At 44.8% G+C, this 18,561-nt stretch overlaps 1 protein-coding gene across 2 annotated transcripts in view; it reads left to right on the forward strand.

Annotated features, from left to right (window-relative positions):
- The window catches only part of PARG (poly(ADP-ribose) glycohydrolase), a 1,076,399-nt gene that overhangs the window by 583,779 nt on the left and 474,059 nt on the right, over window positions 1-18,561 (forward strand). For both annotated transcript variants that reach the window (XM_086922071.1, XM_086922072.1), the window contains exons 10-11: window positions 5,125-5,204; window positions 14,757-14,817. In XM_086922071.1, the coding sequence (XP_086778197.1) occupies window positions 5,125-5,204; window positions 14,757-14,817 (141 nt within the window). The remainder of the gene's footprint in view (window positions 1-5,124; window positions 5,205-14,756; window positions 14,818-18,561) is intronic.

An 18,561-nucleotide genomic window follows, 5' to 3' on the forward strand; every position in this document is an offset into this window, starting at 1 on the left:
ATGAAAAAGAAAACGACCTATTCCTAAGGTTGATGACGAAGCTCCTCAGAATGTTTCCCTTGATACCAAAGGGCAGATATTAAAATTAAAGGAATGGGTCTGAAGTGAGAATGGGAATGTTTCATATTTATCTCTTTTGTCATGTTACATCAAAACATATATTTTGTGTTGTCTATGTAGCAACAAATTACTTTAGAATTCACAAAACGGCAGATTTTCTCTTTTTTTGTTCTCAACATTTATTTAATGAGAATATAGAAATAATATTTTTGTCACACTTTGAGAAAATGTGGTTTAAGCTGGCATATTAGGAAAGTTGCATACCCTTCTCTTCAATAAAGGTAGTCAGGAACTATCTTTTTGTCATTGCCTTTGGTGGTTTTTCCTTGTCAATGTATTTGAAAAAAAATTACATATTTTTTCATACAAATGCACTTGTAAGAATATTTTTTTCAAAAGATCAATTTATTCACACAGATTAAGTTACTAGTAAATATAATCAGAAGGAGCTGGTTGCACTGTAACAGCGGTAGCTAATGGACACTTTTTTCTCGTACCTGTGGAGCCTGTAGGGAAAGGTGAGACTAGAGCACGACCACGTCACTGACAAGACATTACAGCTGGCACAGTGACTTGATCAACAGACTGCTGTCAAACCGTTGGCCTTTTGTGTCATTTGTATTAAGTTTGCTGACTGTTATGTGCACTGTTTAGAAGTGAAGCATTGAACTGACAGCATAAAAAGCCATCAGCAATTCAGACACTATTGATTCCAGAATAGTGTATTTCTCTTCAACTGCATTTGCAGTTTTCCTTACTCCTACCTCTTGTTACATCTGTGGCATGAGTGATGCCTTAAGAGATTACAAGCATTCAAGGGTGTACAAAGCACTCCGCGCGCTGCTGGGCACTGTGTAGTTGGACCCCAGGCTCAGTACATGGCTGAACCTCCCTCGCTGCCAGGACCGCTCTGGCATTTCTGCACTTAGTCACATGAGGGGTAGGGGATCAGCTGGGGGAATGGGTGTAAGTTTTACAACTTGCCTGTTTGGCTGAAGTGCAGGCATGAAGTGTGGCAGTGGGACTGTGAATTCAGAACTGGGGAAAGGATGCATAGTTGGCCTCCATTGTGTACCAAATAAATGCCATAACTTTCAGTCAGAAAAGGGGCATGGACAAACCTTAAATAAAGCCCTTCCCAAGATTTTGGTCTAACCTTAAGAGTTGACGGATGCATCGCAGCGCAGCGCATTAATTCCCTTATTGTTCGTCACTTACTTCATCTCGTTGCTACTATTAGTGTGCCTGATTTGTGTTTCTCAACAAAGTTACAAAATCAGAATGCACTCCTTCCCTTTAAAGTAATCCGAAGTGTTGCTGGTCTTTTATCTTGCGTGCGTCCGTTAGAGGCCCGCCCCGGGTCTCTCATTCAAAATAGAAGATCATAACGGAGCGTGAATGCGCTCCAAACTTCCGCACTGCTGAATTGGGACCTTTTCCCTTTCCAATACCTTGCTTTTTTCCATATTTCATCAACATTTAAACCTTTTCGACTATATTTATTCTCCAACTCTTTCTTGTAAATAACACAGAGACAGCAAAATACTGTTTGAGTGTTTATTCACCATTTTCTAATGCGGCTGCATGCCAATCCAGGCCTTTAGACAACAGCATGTGTAATTTCATGAACACCCACATAGGCCCTGTGTTATCACCCAATGCATTTCGAGTCATGGACTCTTCGTCAGGGGTTTTTTACTCTGCAAAATACAATAAGATAAGCTATACAGATTGCATCAAATGAATATACTATTGGCAAAGAGTATACAGTGTAAAAAATAACTAAACAATATCATATATCTTACTAGTCTTAAATCCTCAAATCATGTACAGAACTATACTCTAGTAGAGTGAACCCTTATAATCACCAATTAACTAGTACCACTCACCAGTTGAATCCAGAGCTTCTCCTTTAAGTGAGTTGCCAAATAAATCAAACCTTAATAAAAAAAAACACAACATTGTGCCCTTATGGTTTACCTTGTAAAACGCAGGCCTTCATTCACCCTTCAACGTACAAGCGACACTCCCAAACTGGCTCTCGCAGCCCTGATCACGAGTCAACCATTTTAAAGCAAAACGCTCACACTCACATGTTCTTAATTAACAATCACGCTTCGTTGTTCCCGTACTCGTGCTACTCCAACCCCCATAGTGCACCACCCTGATCGCAAACAAACACGTACTAAACATCAAACTTCCTAGTCATGCCTTCCCTCCACAATCGCCACACTCATCCAACATAAATGAAACTAAATAAACAACTCTTGCCTAAATTGAAATTAACCCCTTCGCTGCGGCGGCTTTTCCGCCGCAGCGCTAAGGGGGTAGGGCGGCCTCGCGGCGGTCACATGCTTGTGACGGAACCGCTCCGTCACAGCTCGCGGGTGAGCTGTGCTTGTGACGGAACGGTTCCGTCACGAACGCGTCCGCTCAATAGAACGGCCGCGCAGGCGCGAAATCAGCGCCGCGCCGAGCGGGCCGTGACGGAACCGTTCCGTCACAAGCACAGCTCACCCGAGGCTTGTGACGGAACGGTTCCGTCACAAGCATGCAAGGGGTTAAATAAACAACTATTGCCCAAACACGCTTTGTCGCAGTCATCCTCGCATCCATTACACGCTACATTCACCCTCAGTTCCATCCCGATCACCTAATCTATTCACTTGCAAACTCCAGTTGTGTGCCTACCTAAACTAATGTGCTTAATTTCCCTAAGTGCAAAAGACTAATCATAACATATAATCACAGCAATAAATATGGGATAACTGATTGAACCAAGCGCTTAATAAAACAAATTAGTGTACAGCAGTCTCTTATGGTTCAGGATGTAATATCAAGTTCTCAATCATTTGTAATCCAGGCCCTCTCTGATGTTATTAGTTTCGATGTCACAGTTTTAACGATCTTATCTTTATACATTAAATGTCTCTGTGGGGTGCATCCTACGTCGGGACGTATAAATTGTGGACAACAAAGTTACAAAATCAGATTCTGAATATTTTGCCCGACTCTAAACTTATCCCGGATGTCAGGGAGAGTTTGATACCTTGCGGATCCCTTTAACAATATTTGTCATCAGCAGTCGGGCCAGATTGCCAAGGAAGTTTTATTTTTTAACCCTTTTTGTTTTGTTTTCATCCTAACTGACACTTTAAGGAGACACTTGACAAATTTCACAAACACTTTTCCTGTGCAGGGTGGCACTGTGACTACTGGGAGCACACGCTCTCTCCTTGGACTGTCAGGAAGGGAACTCAACAGATCTTCCCATCTCCAGTACTCGACACATTTACGTTTATATTCTTCTTCCATGTTGTTGATTGTCTTATATGTTGAATCAACATTTTTTAATAACATCAATACTCTCTAAGACATCATGGCAAGATGAAACCGTGATCTGAACTTTAAATCTGACGTTTCTATGTCATTTCGACCTGTCTGCCGCTTTTGACACGGTTAACCATAGCATTTTGCTTACCCGTCTAGAGGAGGTAGGAATAGTGAACACTGCTCTGGACTGGTTTCACTCCTACCTTTCTGGCTGGTGTCAAGCAGTGGCTCTACCTCCATTTCAATCTGCCTTTTCTAATATCTGGCATGGTGTTCCTCAAGGGTCTGCCATCAGCCCAATCTTGATCAATGTTTATTTGAGCCCATTGATCAACATAATTCGGGCTCACAATGTAAAATTGGTGAACTATGCTGATGACAACCAGATCATCCTGTCCCTTGATGGAACTCAAGCAAACGCCTTGGAAGACTTTCACACCTGTATGCACAACACTGCGCAGTGGCTTCGTAACAACGCCCTGCAATTTAATTTGGATAAAACCAAAATTCTACACTGCACAGTGGGGAAGGCTCCCCTGCCCCTCCCTCATAATTTCTGGCCCATTACAACTTCCTCTCCCCTAGTTCTGACTAAAACAGTGCGCATTTTAGGAGTTCTGTTCAGCGCCAATCGCTCACTGAAGACACAAGTGAATACAACGGTGGGGTTTTGCTGTGGTCTGATTAGAGCGCTGAGAAAGATCCTTCCGCTGCTTCCAAATTCGGCCAGAGCCCCAATAGTACAAGGTATTATTCTAAGCAGACTTGATTATTGCAATGCCCTACTGTTGGAGTCACCTAAGTATCTGAGTCAGCGATTGCAGTGTGTCCAGAGTATGGCGGCCAAATTAGTCTTGTCCAGATCACGAGTTTCTTCTGCAGCATTATGCCTAGCCGAGATACACTGGCTCCCAGTGCTGCAAAGAATACATTTTAAATCCTTATGTATAGTGTTTAGGGCCTTGCATGGACTTGGCCCTAAACCTTTACAGAAGAAGCTAGTCTGGTACACTCCCACTCTGAGCCTCCGTTCCTCTTCCGCCTGTTTGGTGAAGGTTTCAAAGTTCAACAAGGTTAGAATGGGAGGGAGAGCTTTTAGTATTGATGCTGCAAAGTTATGGAATGAACTACCAACTGACATTAGACGATGTAACATTCTGTCTCTGTTCAGTAAAAGTATCAAAACATGGCTGTTTCCCAGAGACTGAACCTTTGTTTCTGTGTGATTTTGTTCCAGAAACTGATCTTCTGCTTCTATGTGCAGACTACGCGAATTCTACCCGTTTAGTCTAATGATTGTTTGTGTTACGTCCTATAGCGCCAGGGTACCCATAGGGTGTTTGTTGTGCTTTATAAATGCCATACACAATACAATACAATTTGTAAAATAGAAGTAGTTATTAGGTAGGAATGTAAGACCTTTAAATTGCATATTTTAACTTGTATTACTTTTGTTTAGGTCTCTTTCTATTTTACATGTGTACTCTTTGATTTATTTGATACATAAGTGCCTTTTTTTGGGAATACCTGGTGTTGGCCATTTATGGTCTAGAAAGTGTGTCTAACTCAACATCTTTGAGATAATTTTCTTTATGGTCATGATTAGTTTTGAGAAACTCTGAATGCCTGCTTACACAAATTAATTATGAATTGGTACTGTCTGCAAAAGGAACAGTTTTTTATCTGCCTGATATAAATGTTTTGTCCTTATCCCTCTTTTTGCCTTTTCAGGCTATTTGAAGGACGGAATCCAAGGAAGACTGAGAAGCTGAAAACCCTTTTCTGTTACTTCAGAAGAGTCACTGAAAAAAGTAAGTTCCTTCTCTTTTTAATATCCTTTACTATAAAGTGTTAACTGTTTAAAAAACACTTTATAGGGTGCTGAGATTTTCTAATTGAATAAAAAATTGTCTGATGTGCCCCAGTCCATTTCTTACTCCATGTTTCATGGAAAAGAAATTGTTTTGATTAATGCTTATTATTAATTCAGGAAATGAAAGCTACAGTAAGGTCTAAGATTTGGAAGCCTCCCCCCAAAGACAATAACATTTTCATAGTTTGATATTATTGTTATTGCCCACGGGTTGGTCCACCCCTCCCTCAGAGAGCATACATTTTTTTTCTCACAGGCAGTCTCATTGGCTCTATTGTTTGCGTAGGTTTCCTTTTGAGCAATCTTATTCAATTTTTTTTACGCAAGGACATGCTTTTTATTGCCTGTTATACTTTATCCTTGGCGTCAGTGGTCCGATCGGGCGGTGCAGGGAGGGTAGTCGGTAGGGTCATCAAGAACATGCCAAAAGGTTAATTTTGCAGCAAATTTATAAAGAATTTACTCAAAAAAAGGTAAGCGGGTTCAGGGAGTTATGAACTGGCACTCATAAAATAATTCAAATGTAATCAAATGCTGCCTGTTGACATTGCCCTTCCCACGGGTGTCGGAGGGGAGAGTCTTTGGCTCCACAATACAATTTTGAAAACATGGGGACAGAATGTGCATGTTGCAGCATCATTTTCAAACAATTTAGTGACAAACCATAGTTTGTTTTAACAAATGATTATAAAAAGGCAATCATGAAATATTCCAGTACTTGCTTCAAATTGCACTGCTTGAGCAGGCTTGCTTCCTCTGGGGAGGTCTGTGTGCTGGGAGTTCTCATAGCTCATGTATTGTTTTAAACTAAAGCATATTGCAGCACAAACTTTCTCATAAATCTGCTAACAACTGTTACACTCTGGATTTGTATGGAATGAACCTAAAATGCTAAGGCTGGCCAAACTATACATCTGACTGGATGCTGTCTTATTTACGTCAATTCTGACTGACCCTAGCATAATTACTGCCAGCCTCTTGGCACTTCTTTACAATACGGGGTATCAGCCCTCATCAGCCAGGCTAGCTTGACTCCAGTGTCATGGTGAGCACAGGACCACAGGACACACTTCTGGACATACCCGTCCCTCTTGGGGTGAGAAATGCAAAAAGAACATTTGACGGATGGATGCTGAACAATTTCAAACATTCACTCCAAACCATGCCATTCCAGTTTGGACCCAACCATATGCAAATCAGTGTTGACACTGGATTCAAGCTAGCATGGCTAATGAGGGGTGATACCACGAAACCTGTCTCGGGATGCTTGAATCCAGTCCAAGGAGAACCTGGCCTGGTAGTTTGGGCTGGACTGTTTCCATGGGGAGCAGTGTCCAGTCTGATTTGCATATGGATGGGTCCAAACTTGGGTGGCATGGTGAGCAAAACAAGATGGATTAAACCCAGATCTGTGACTGGGGGTTTATTCAACAATTCGTCCATCATATGTTCTTTTTGCATTTGTTGCCCTAAGTGGGAAGGGTATGCCCAGACGTGGGTCTTGTGCTCACTGTGCCGCTGGATTCAAGCTAGCCTGGCTGATGAGGGCTGATACCCCGAAACTGGTCCCAGGATGCTTGTGTTCGAGGCATGTGGGCTGCTGAATTAATATCTGTGCATAGATCGCCGCCTAGTGTTGGGTCCGGATGATTGCACATTGTTGTCCTGGAAGAGTCTTCGAAGTATCACGAGATAGGTGGCTCCTCCACCGGACTACAGTGCGCATGGGCATCCTCTCCATCCTCAGATTGTTTTTTTCCGCCATTGGGTTCGGATGTACTTTTCTTTACTCGAGTTCGGAAACTTTCTAAAGGCCAAAAGGCCTTCGGGGTCGTCGGTATTGTCTCGATCGGTGCCGAGTTCTTGTTCCAGTTTTCTTGAGTAGGACGTCGAAGAGACCCGCGTGGCCTTTTCGACACCGGAGGCCTGATCGTCGATGGAACGGAGCCCGTTCAAACAATGCCCCCCTGTAACTCTAAGTACCCGCACATCGATGTACACCCGGTGTGCAACAAGTGCTTATCACCGGAGCACGACGAGAACAACTGTCTAGCTTGTGCTCGATTCAGGTCGAAGAAGACGCTTAGACTCCGACGCGCAGCGAGGCAAACGATGTTAAAGCCAGCTCCCGACCCTGTGAACATCTTCGATGAAGACGACGATGAGGTCGTCGACACAGAGGATCCAGAACAGCAGTCGGATCCCGGTTCGGAGCCTGGCTCCAACTATTATGAGGAAGACGAAGACAACGTCTAATATGAAAACGTCGTCGAGGTAATCGATGACATATCCCCCATCGGAGATGTTGATGACGACTCGAGCGATGAACCAGGTTGAACAGTGGGTACGGGGCCCGAAACAGACACTCAAAGACTTTCAAAGGCTCAGGTCGAGGCATCGCCAGAAGGCCTTAGCCGAGATCATGAACAACATTCTATATCCCCGCGTCAAAGCCCGGCTAAGAAAACACCGCATGAGCCATCAGTTCCACTACTCAAAAAAAAAACGAAAGCCATCGAGCCAATAACAAAACCAAAAGTGCTGAAAACAGTCTTCGAGTCGAAAACTTCGAACCCATCGGAGTCGACGAAGAAATCAAGTGTCGACGACCCTGCGGGGTTGAAAGTAAAGAGTGTTGAACCGAAGATCGGGCGCTAAAGTCCGCCATTAAAACCAAGCACTTCGTACCGAAGAAGTCGACGTCAATGGACAGCGACACAAACAAAGGACTCGAGTCTCGGAAGGGTCTCGATCCAAAGCATCGGGTCGACAGACTACAGCTTGTCAAAGGATTTGAGTCGAAGGCCAAAAGCGCCTCGAAGGACGTCGAGTCGAGGCAGAAGAGTGCGTCCCCGACGCCACAAGCACCGAAGTCGGCGCATGCCCCAAAAATTATTGGCGAAAAGGCAAAGTCGGTCGGGCCTACATCGACGCCGGCGCCGAAGGTCAGTCTGTCTAAAGACACTATGCCACCGATAAAATTCGAACTACCACCGACTGCACGCCCCAATCAGAGGAAAATCAGATCAGAAAATACTTTGGAATCATACAAAATTCCACTCAAAACGAAAAGGGATTCTGCAACATCACCTGTCCTTTTTGAGACTGTGAGGTACTATGGCCAGGACACTTCGGCATATTCACCCACACCCACTACTGAGGATATGGGGTATGATGATGATGATGAACAATATAATTACCCTGCTGACAATGATCAGGATGACCATACCCAAGCCTGGACAGACACTGCTGACCAGGGGGAATCACAGACTATTCCTGATACTCCCTCTTATCCTGTGAAAACTTCACCAACGGAAGATACAACTGCGTTCAACGCTTTAATTGAAAGGGCAGCACTAAATCATGATGTGGACATGCATGCTGACCCAGTTGAAGAGGACTTCCTGTTTGACACATTCTCCACTTCGGAGAAATCTGTTAAAACTTTGCCAATGCTAAAGGGTGTCCTTAAACAGGCAGGGGACATTTTCAAGGAAACCACTAGGGCAAGGGTTATTAACCCCAGGATTGAAAGGAAATACAGATCGGCGCCTGTGGACCCTACATATATTAAGGGACAGCTGCCGTTGGACTCTTTGGTGTCAAATGCTCGTAAGCGCCCCAACTCACAAACTACGGGTGATGCTCCTCCTCCAGAAAAAGAATCTAAAGTACTAGAAGCTTCTGGGAAAAGGGTGGCTGCTCAAGCAGCTAATATCTGGAGGATTTATAATACACAGGCCCTATTAGCCAGATACGATAGGGCACATTATGACACTCTAGAGCAATTGCTACAACATTTGCCTGAGGCCTACAAAGAGGGAGCAGAGATGCTAATCCAGGAGGGTAAACTCCTGTCCAACGCATCCATTAAGTGTGCACTAGACGCAGCAGACACTGCAGCCAGGGCCATCAACACAAGCGTCATGCTCAGGAGGCATGCTTGGTTGCGCATCTCCGGATTCAAACCTGAGATTCAGACCACATTACTAAATCAGCCTGCGAACCCAGATTATCTTTTTGGTCCTGATGTGGACACAATCTTAGAAAAGAATAAAAAAGACACAGACGGCCAAGTCCATGGGTGCCTTGCAGTCCCAACAATTTAGAGGAGGTTCCTTTCGTCGCTCCAGTAACAGAGGAGCAACACGAGGCCAGACATCACAACAAATTCCATACTATAAAGGGAGCAAGCAAACCACCTACAATAAAAATAATAGAGGTGGATACCGTTGCAACAGCAGCAAAGGCAGAGGACGGGGGAATAACAACACCAGATCCTCCGCCAATACTAAACAGTGACGCCTTGTCACTGCCCCCGGACCATGTAACACCGGTCGGGGGGCGATTACAACAGTTTCTCCCAGTCTGGGAGAGCGTTACCACAAACAGGTGGGTGAGACAACTTATCCAGTACGGCTATTGTCTAGAGCTAACCTCCACTCCACCCAACATACCCCCAAAACACCGTCCTATGTCAGCAGAGCACATAGACTTATTGCAGCAAGAAGTCATCAGCATGCTGCAAAAAGGGGCCATGGAACTCGTCCCTATACAGGAACAAGGTACAGGGGTATATTGGCTGTACTTCTTAATTCCCAAAAAGGACGAGTCTCTCAGGCCAATACTGGACCTCAGGCCCCTAAACCAATACATCTTGTAAGAACATTTTCACATGCTCACTTTACAGCAGGTTCTACCATTGCTCAGTCAGGGAGATTTCCTCGCAACACTAGACCTAAAAGACGCGTACTTCCACATACCAATACATCCTGCACACAGGAAGTATCTCAGGTTTACCATACAAAATCGGCACTACCAGTTCAAGGTACTACCTTTCGGGGTGACAACCGCCCCCAGAGTGTTTACCAAGTGCCTAGCGACGGTAGCGGCGCACATGAGGAGAAACCATGACCACGTCTACCCCTATCTGGACGACTGGCTCATCCAGGTAAAGTCGGCCCAGCAATGTGCCAGCCACATGTCGCACACTATTCACCTCCTGCACAGCCTCGGATTCTCATTAAACTAGGCAAAGTCTCATCTCCAACCTGCTCACGTACAACAGTACCTAGGAGAGGCGATAGACACTCTGGTAGCAAAAGCACAGCCAAACTCAGCAAGAATCAGCAGTATTCTGTTGCTGATTCAGAAATTCAGACCCCAACACTCGCTCCCAGCACAGGTGTTTATGCAGTTGATAGGCATGATGCCTCCTGCATCTTCATAGTCCCTCACGCGAGACTACACATGCGTCCGCTTCAGGAGTGCTTAGCACGGCAGTGGAACCAGGCTCAAGGACAATTGAAAGACCTAGTGTTGGTGACCGGTCGCGCATACCACTCTCTGCATTGGTGGAACCCACAAAACCTTTGATGGGGACGACCGTTCCAAGAGCCAGTACCACAAATAGTGCTGACGACGGACGCATCTCTCCTGGGCTGGGGAGCGCATGTCCTCCATTACACAGTACAGGGACTATGGACGACACAGCAAAAGAAGATTCACATCAACCTGTTGGAACTGATGGGAATCTTCATGGCAATGAAGGCGTTCAAGGTACATTTGTGCAACAAAGTCGTGTTTATCCGGACGGACAACATGACTGCCATGTACTACATACAGAAGCAGGGAGGGACACACTCTCCACAGTTGTCACATCTAGTGCAGAGCATGTGGAAGTGGGCCATTCAGAGGAACATATTCCTCATGGCGGAACACCTCCCAGGCAGGGACAACCAGATGGCAGATCTGCTCAGCAGACACAGCCACCAGATGCACGAGTGGGAGATACATCCCTCAGTGCTGCAACCGTATTTCCAGCAGTGGGGTCACCCAGAGATAGACCTGTTCACCACAAGGGAAAACGCAAAATGCCGAAGCTTCGCCGCCAGGTTTCCACATCCGCAGTCTCAGGGCAATGCGATATGGATGAACTGGTCAGGCAGGTTTGCGTACGCTTTTTCCCCAGCCCCGCTCATACCACTAGTGGCACGCAAACTGCGACAACACTCCATGACACTCATCCTAGTTGCTCCAACGTGGGCGAGGCAACCATGGTACACACGTTCCTAGAACTTTCCGTGGTGCCTCATCAAAGGCTGCGATTAACACCCAGTCTTTTAACGCAGAGCCATGGAGACATTCAGCACCCAGATCCGCAACAGTTGAACCTTGCGATCTGGCTCCTGAAGTAATAGAGTTTAGTTACCTGAACTTGCCTCCTGACTGTATGGATATTATCAAAGAGACAAGAAGACCTACAACCAGAGCATGTTATGCGGCGAAGTGGAAACGATTTGTCATTTATTGTACCAATAATGACATAAATCCGCAAGATGCATTCACTCAAAACATCATATGTTACATGTTACATTTACATAGATGCAAGCTAGCCTACAGTTCCATACGTATACATTTGGCTGCGGTGGCAGCTTATCTTCAGAACAGGCAACACCTTTCACTCTTCAGATTACCTGCTATTAAAGCTTTTATGGAGGGACTCAAACGAGTGATTCCTCCAAGACACCCACCTTCACCTGTCTGGAACCTCAACGTGGTCCTAACCAGACTGATGGGCCCACTTTTTGAACCTCTACACTCGTGTGAGAGTCAGTTCCTAACGTGGAAAGTGGCTTTCTTAGTGGCGATTACATCACTTAGGAGAGGTAGTGAGCTACAAGCCCTAACTATTCAGGAGCCATTCATGCAAATTCATGCAAATAGGGTAGTGCTACGTACAAACCCTAAATTTATGCCAAAGGTGGTATCCCAGTTTCACATCAATCAGACTATCGAACTGCCAATGTTCTTCCCAAATCCAGATTCAGTGGCAGAAAGAGCTCTAAATACCCTGGATGTTAAAAGAGCTCTCCTGTACTATATAGACAGAACACAACCTTTCAGGAAAACTAAGCAACTGTTTGTTGCCTTTTCACCACAGCACAAAGGCAACCCCATTTCAAAATCAGGTATAGCCAGATGGATTGTTAAGTGCATACAAGTTTGTTATCAGAAAGCTAAAAGCACATTAACAGTTCCCCCAAGGGCGCATTCCACACGCAAGTTAGGGGCATCCATGGCTTTCCTGGGAAACATTCCTCTAGAAGACATATGTAGAGCAGCCACATGGACTACCATACATACATTTACCAAACACTACTGCGTAGATGTACACTCCAAACAGCAAGCAGCTGTAGGACAGGCTGTACTCAAGACTCTTTTTCAGGCTGCTGCAGCTGGCACGGGCAACCACCGCTAAGACGGAGACTGCTATACATTCTATGCACAGATATGAATTCAGCAGCCCACATGCCTCGATCGGAATATGCTACTTACCAGTATGCATCTGTTCTTGGCATGTAGGGCTGCTGACATTCATATCGCCCTCCCTCCTCCCCGGTGCCTGTCGCAGCTGTAGCACTCAAAATTATTCTCTAGCATGGACATCACTTACTGTATCATACTCCATCCCTGCCACAATGGCGAAAAACAATCTAAGGATGGAGAGGATGCCCATGCGCACTGTAGTCCGGGGGAGGAGCCACCAATCTCGTGATACTTCGAAGACTCTTCCAGGACAACAATGTGCAATCATCCGGACCCAACACTAGGCGGCGATCTATGCACAGATATGGATGTCAGCAGCCCTACATGCCAAGAACAGATGCATACTGGTAAGTAGCATATTCCTTCCAGTCCAGGGAGGACCTGGCCTGGCAGTTCAGGCTGTACTGTTCCCATGGGGAGCAGGTTCAAGGCTGATTTGCATATGGCTGGGTCCTAACTGGGATGGCGAGGTGAGCAAAGCAACAATGGGTTAAACCCAGATCTGTGACTGGGGGTGAATGTTTAATTTGTTCAGGATTCCATCCATCGTTTGTTCTTTTTACTTTTTAAATACAATATACCCTGCCCTATGATCTGTTTAGGGCCTAACCTAGGGTGACTTATAAGTATTAAAAAAGAAGGCTTACACCTGGTGAAAGGTTAATTTTGCCAGATCGAAATCACACACAGGCGGCAAAGGCTGACCTGAGACTGGTTTTAAAAGGCTACTTAAAGGGGTAGCACAATTAGTGTTGCAGGCACACTAGTAGCATTTAATTTACAGGCCCTTGGTATATGGTATACCACTTTACTACGGCCTTACAAGTAAATATAATATTGCAATTGGGTGTAAGACAATTATGCCATGTTTCCAGGAGTGAGCATAAGCACTACAGCATTGGTTAGCAGTGGTAAAGTGGGCAGAGTCCTATAGCCAACAAAAGTGAATTTAGCCAAACAGGAGGACTGAAGATAAAAAGTTTAGGAGAACTCCACACGAAGGATGTCGGGTCTAACATTTCAGGAGAACTTTGAGTTCAGCCCTGTGTTTTTAGGTAGTTTCTGTTTTAGCTCAAAGTATTTTAATGACGCATTTTTCTTATTGTCTACATACCCATGAATCCAAGCACTTTATCTTCCCTTTTCATCAAAGTTCAGCTGTCTTTTAACACAGAGTATTAAAAGTAATCATCATTGTAGCCCCATTTACTCTGAAAATACGTGTTCTCGTGTATATGCCACCTTGCCTTATTTCTCTTACTTCCAATCTTTGTCTTCCCGAACTCATTGGGCAACAATTAGAAACAACTCTTTTTGAACTATGGGGTAATCACCACGGAAACGTGGATGTGTATACAATTCAGCAGAATACATTTAAAATGATGGATGTGAATATAGAAAGGAACATAGAATTGCATGTAGATTGTTTGTCTACTCTACTACTGCACTAACTTGTGGCATGCAAGTGCAAGCATATTATGACTGCAGTAATGTAATCTCGTATAATTGTGCCTTGAAGTGCTTCCTCCAGAGACTTTTTGAGAGAATGCAAATCTACACCTACAGAGAGTAGAAAGTCACAAAAAATGACACACGTTTACTGAAGTAACCTGCAATCAAACAAGTAAAACATTTATGGAACACATTTTTTATTCCAACATCCCGACATTATGAAATGGAGGACTATCATGGGAGTATGCCACGGCTAAGGGGTGGTGTCATAGTCTCTAATTAGTCTCTGCTACTGCCTTAACACCTCAGTTATGTGTCACACCTGACATATGGCAAGGTAAAGGCTACAATGTACAGTGATTTGCACTTTGGCAACCATTGTTTTCAGTAGCACCCCGAAGTCTGCTTTCATTAATACATGGCTGGTACACTTTTTAAATAACCATCTTCTTTCCAGTGCTTCTGCTTTCTTAGACTCGCCTCACACTTTTCAAGCCCATTAAATCCACACTTTTGCAGGCCAAATGGACTGAATCCCGCATCCCCCAGGTTTTGTATTTCCTTTTCGGGCCTGGCCCATCTGTTCTTCCTTTGTTACTGCTTTTGTCAATAAGCTAGTCTTTCCATCCACCAGTACCTGCACTACCTTCTCCCAAAATAAATAATATCCAATTTCTAATGTGATCACTGTCTGTGGATTCTTTTTTAGGGCCCACTGGTCTGGTGACCTTCACAAGGCAGAGCCTTCAAGAGTTTCCCGACTGGGAGCGGTGAGTCATACCTTGCTTGGAACAAAACGTTTTCAGTCACAGACCTTGTGCTCAGTTTTGAATAATAGCTATTAAGATATATTTTTGACGAGTCATTTCAAAGAATTACTGCCCACCAGAGTAATGAAGTGCGATTATGTATATTGAAGGAGCACTATTGAATTCACTGCACGGCTGAAAGTAGTTTTATATGTGAGCGGAGATTGCAGGTGGTGGGTGCCAACACTCATTTTTAGGTCTCTCCTGCTAAACCACATATCCGAGGGCTGTTGCAAGACGTACTGTTAGCTTAGAGTGGGCTTAGAGCCTGCCAGTTTCTTACCGTTGGTTGACTTAAGTGTGACTGTCATGTGTTTGCTTCCTATTTGTTTGTGGTTTTCCTTCCTCTTTTTGTGGTTGTCCTCCCCTGGGTTCATTATTGAATCCTTCGACTGCTCGCAACTTTTTTTTTTTTATTGATCATTTTATCAAAAAACAAAAAAGGCATTAAATCATACTTGATATATTGATGCACATATGTTGTGATCGCAACACAAAATGTATAATCACATCCCAACAGTATATGAAGGAGGATAAGAAACGAAGGAAGATAGAGGAAGAAAATAAAATGAAAGAACCTATGAAATGAGAAATAATAATTGAAGGGAGGGTGAAAAAAATAGATGAAAGGGAAAAAGAAGGGGCAACAGCCCCGACAACTGAAGAACAAATACCAGTACAGAAACTAAATTATTTGTATCTTCAGATTAAGCATTGCGTCTACCACAAACTTGACAACCGTTTTATACTTTTAAAAGTACCAGTCAAATTGACAACATGGTACATTGTTTCCCAGAGAGGGCTTCCATAATGACTGAGTATTACAGCGGGCTGTCCCGACCTATAATGTTACTAGTGCATACCTAAGACTCAATTGTATTAACATCTACTGATTCTTGAGATCAAATCCAATCCTGAAATGGACCCCAAATGTCCCGTGGTCTAGAGGCCACTGGCATTAGCTCCCAGAATGTATTAAGCTTTTCCTGACCATGTGTGACATCTGCAACCCACAATTTGGTCTACGGCACCCTACCTCTACCCCAGATCATGGCCACCTGTCTTTTCGCAAGCATTGCTATAAGATGCCTAGATTCTGTGTCTATATCTTTTGTATAACCCAAAATGCGCAGCAGTGGTAACGGCTCTAGTCTTGACTCTAATATTTCGTTTATTAAAGCAAAAACTTCTACCCAGTACTGCGCTATTTTAGGGCAATACCAAGCCATGCGTAGGAAGGGAGCTTAGGAAGCCACATCTCCCGCATCTGGCATCTTCCCACAGCCCCATCCGAAATAGCTTTACAGATGTTCTGTAAAATTTTTGCAAGAAGAGTTTTTAGTTCGGGGACAGCAACTCCAGCTGTCCACAGCAAAACTTCCTCTGCTCCTCTCAGTGAGGGGCGTGGGTAGCTCCTCGTTCCATTTCTCAAAAGACTTGGGGCAAACAATCGGGGACGTGAGTTGCATAGAGTTATATAGTCTAGTGATTAACTTACACTGGGAAGCATTAGTTAATACTTGCTCTAGGGCTGTCAATGTTGGCGAGGGTAGGGAATGAGCTATGCAATTTGCGACAGTTAGCCCTGATGCGGTAGTATAAAAGTAGGTCCGAGAAGTGTGCTGCACCATCTCCTGACGCCTCTGGAGGGGAGATAAATATATCCTCTGGATACAAATCTGCAAAGAACTTGCAACCAAGTCTGCTTGTTCTCAGAACCTCTATTTACAACAAGGGGTGGTGAGGGACAGAGTCTCTGAATTAAGCAGAAAGCTCTCACCCAGTCAAAAGATCAGGGCTAGATCCAACACCGTTTTTTAGCTCACTGCACCATCCCAGTTTCAGAACCTGGCTGTATGCAAATTAGTCTGTTCCTGTCCCAGTGCATGATGGGAACAGGGCAAACCAAACTACAAAAGCCAATTCTTATACTGGGAAGGAAACAAGCTCCCGGGGACCGGTTTCTGGCATTACAGCCGTCTTCGGCCCGGTTTGCTTGAATCCTGATGGTGCAATGAGCAAGGGTCTCACATCTGAGAATACCCTTCCACGCTTAGGGTGGACAAAAATATTTACAACAAGGGGTGGTGAGGGACAGAGTCTCTGAATTAAGCAGAAAGCTCTCACCCAGTCAAAAGATCAGGGCTAGATCCAACACCGTTTTTTAGCTCACTGCACCATCCCAGTTTCAGAACCTGGCTGTATGCAAATTAGTCTGTTCCTGTCCCAGTGCATGATGGGAACAGGGCAAACCAAACTACAAAAGCCAATTCTTATACTGGGAAGGAAACAAGCTCCCGGGGACCGGTTTCTGGCATTACAGCCGTCTTCGGCCCGGTTTGCTTGAATCCTGATGGTGCAATGAGCAAGGGTCTCACATCTGAGAATACCCTTCCACGCTTAGGGTGGACAAAAATATTTACAACAAGGGGTGGTGAGGGACAGAGTCTCTGAATTAAGCAGAAAGCTCTCACCCAGTCAAAAGATCAGGGCTAGATCCAACACCGTTTTTTAGCTCACTGCACCATCCCAGTTTCAGAACCTGGCTGTATGCAAATTAGTCTGTTCCTGTCCCAGTGCATGATGGGAACAGGGCAAACCAAACTACAAAAGCCAATTCTTATACTGGGAAGGAAACAAGCTCCCGGGGACCGGTTTCTGGCATTACAGCCGTCTTCGGCCCGGTTTGCTTGAATCCTGATGGTGCAATGAGCAAGGGTCTCACATCTGAGAATACCCTTCCACGCTTAGGGTGGACAAAAATATTTACAACAAGGGGTGGTGAGGGACAGAGTCTCTGAATTAAGCAGAAAGCTCTCACCCAGTCAAAAGATCAGGGCTAGATCCAACACCGTTTTTTAGCTCACTGCACCATCCCAGTTTCAGAACCTGGCTGTATGCAAATTAGTCTGTTCCTGTCCCAGTGCATGATGGGAACAGGGCAAACCAAACTACAAAAGCCAATTCTTATACTGGGAAGGAAACAAGCTCCCGGGGACCGGTTTCTGGCATTACAGCCGTCTTCGGCCCGGTTTGCTTGAATCCTGATGGTGCAATGAGCAAGGGTCTCACATCTGAGAATACCCTTCCACGCTTAGGGTGGACAAAAATATTTACAACAAGGGGTGGTGAGGGACAGAGTCTCTGAATTAAGCAGAAAGCTCTCACCCAGTCAAAAGATCAGGGCTAGATCCAACACCGTTTTTTAGCTCACTGCACCATCCCAGTTTCAGAACCTGGCTGTATGCAAATTAGTCTGTTCCTGTCCCAGTGCATGATGGGAACAGGGCAAACCAAACTACAAAAGCCAATTCTTATACTGGGAAGGAAACAAGCTCCCGGGGACCGGTTTCTGGCATTACAGCCGTCTTCGGCCCGGTTTGCTTGAATCCTGATGGTGCAATGAGCAAGGGTCTCACATCTGAGAATACCCTTCCACGCTTAGGGTGGACAAAAATATTTACAACAAGGGGTGGTGAGGGACAGAGTCTCTGAATTAAGCAGAAAGCTCTCACCCAGTCAAAAGATCAGGGCTAGATCCAACACCGTTTTTTAGCTCACTGCACCATCCCAGTTTCAGAACCTGGCTGTATGCAAATTAGTCTGTTCCTGTCCCAGTGCATGATGGGAACAGGGCAAACCAAACTACAAAAGCCAATTCTTATACTGGGAAGGAAACAAGCTCCCGGGGACCGGTTTCTGGCA

Source organism: Lissotriton vulgaris, chromosome 5 (genome assembly GCF_964263255.1).
Source record: "Lissotriton vulgaris chromosome 5, aLisVul1.2, whole genome shotgun sequence".
In the NCBI taxonomy this organism is placed as follows: Eukaryota; Metazoa; Chordata; class Amphibia; order Caudata; family Salamandridae; genus Lissotriton; species Lissotriton vulgaris.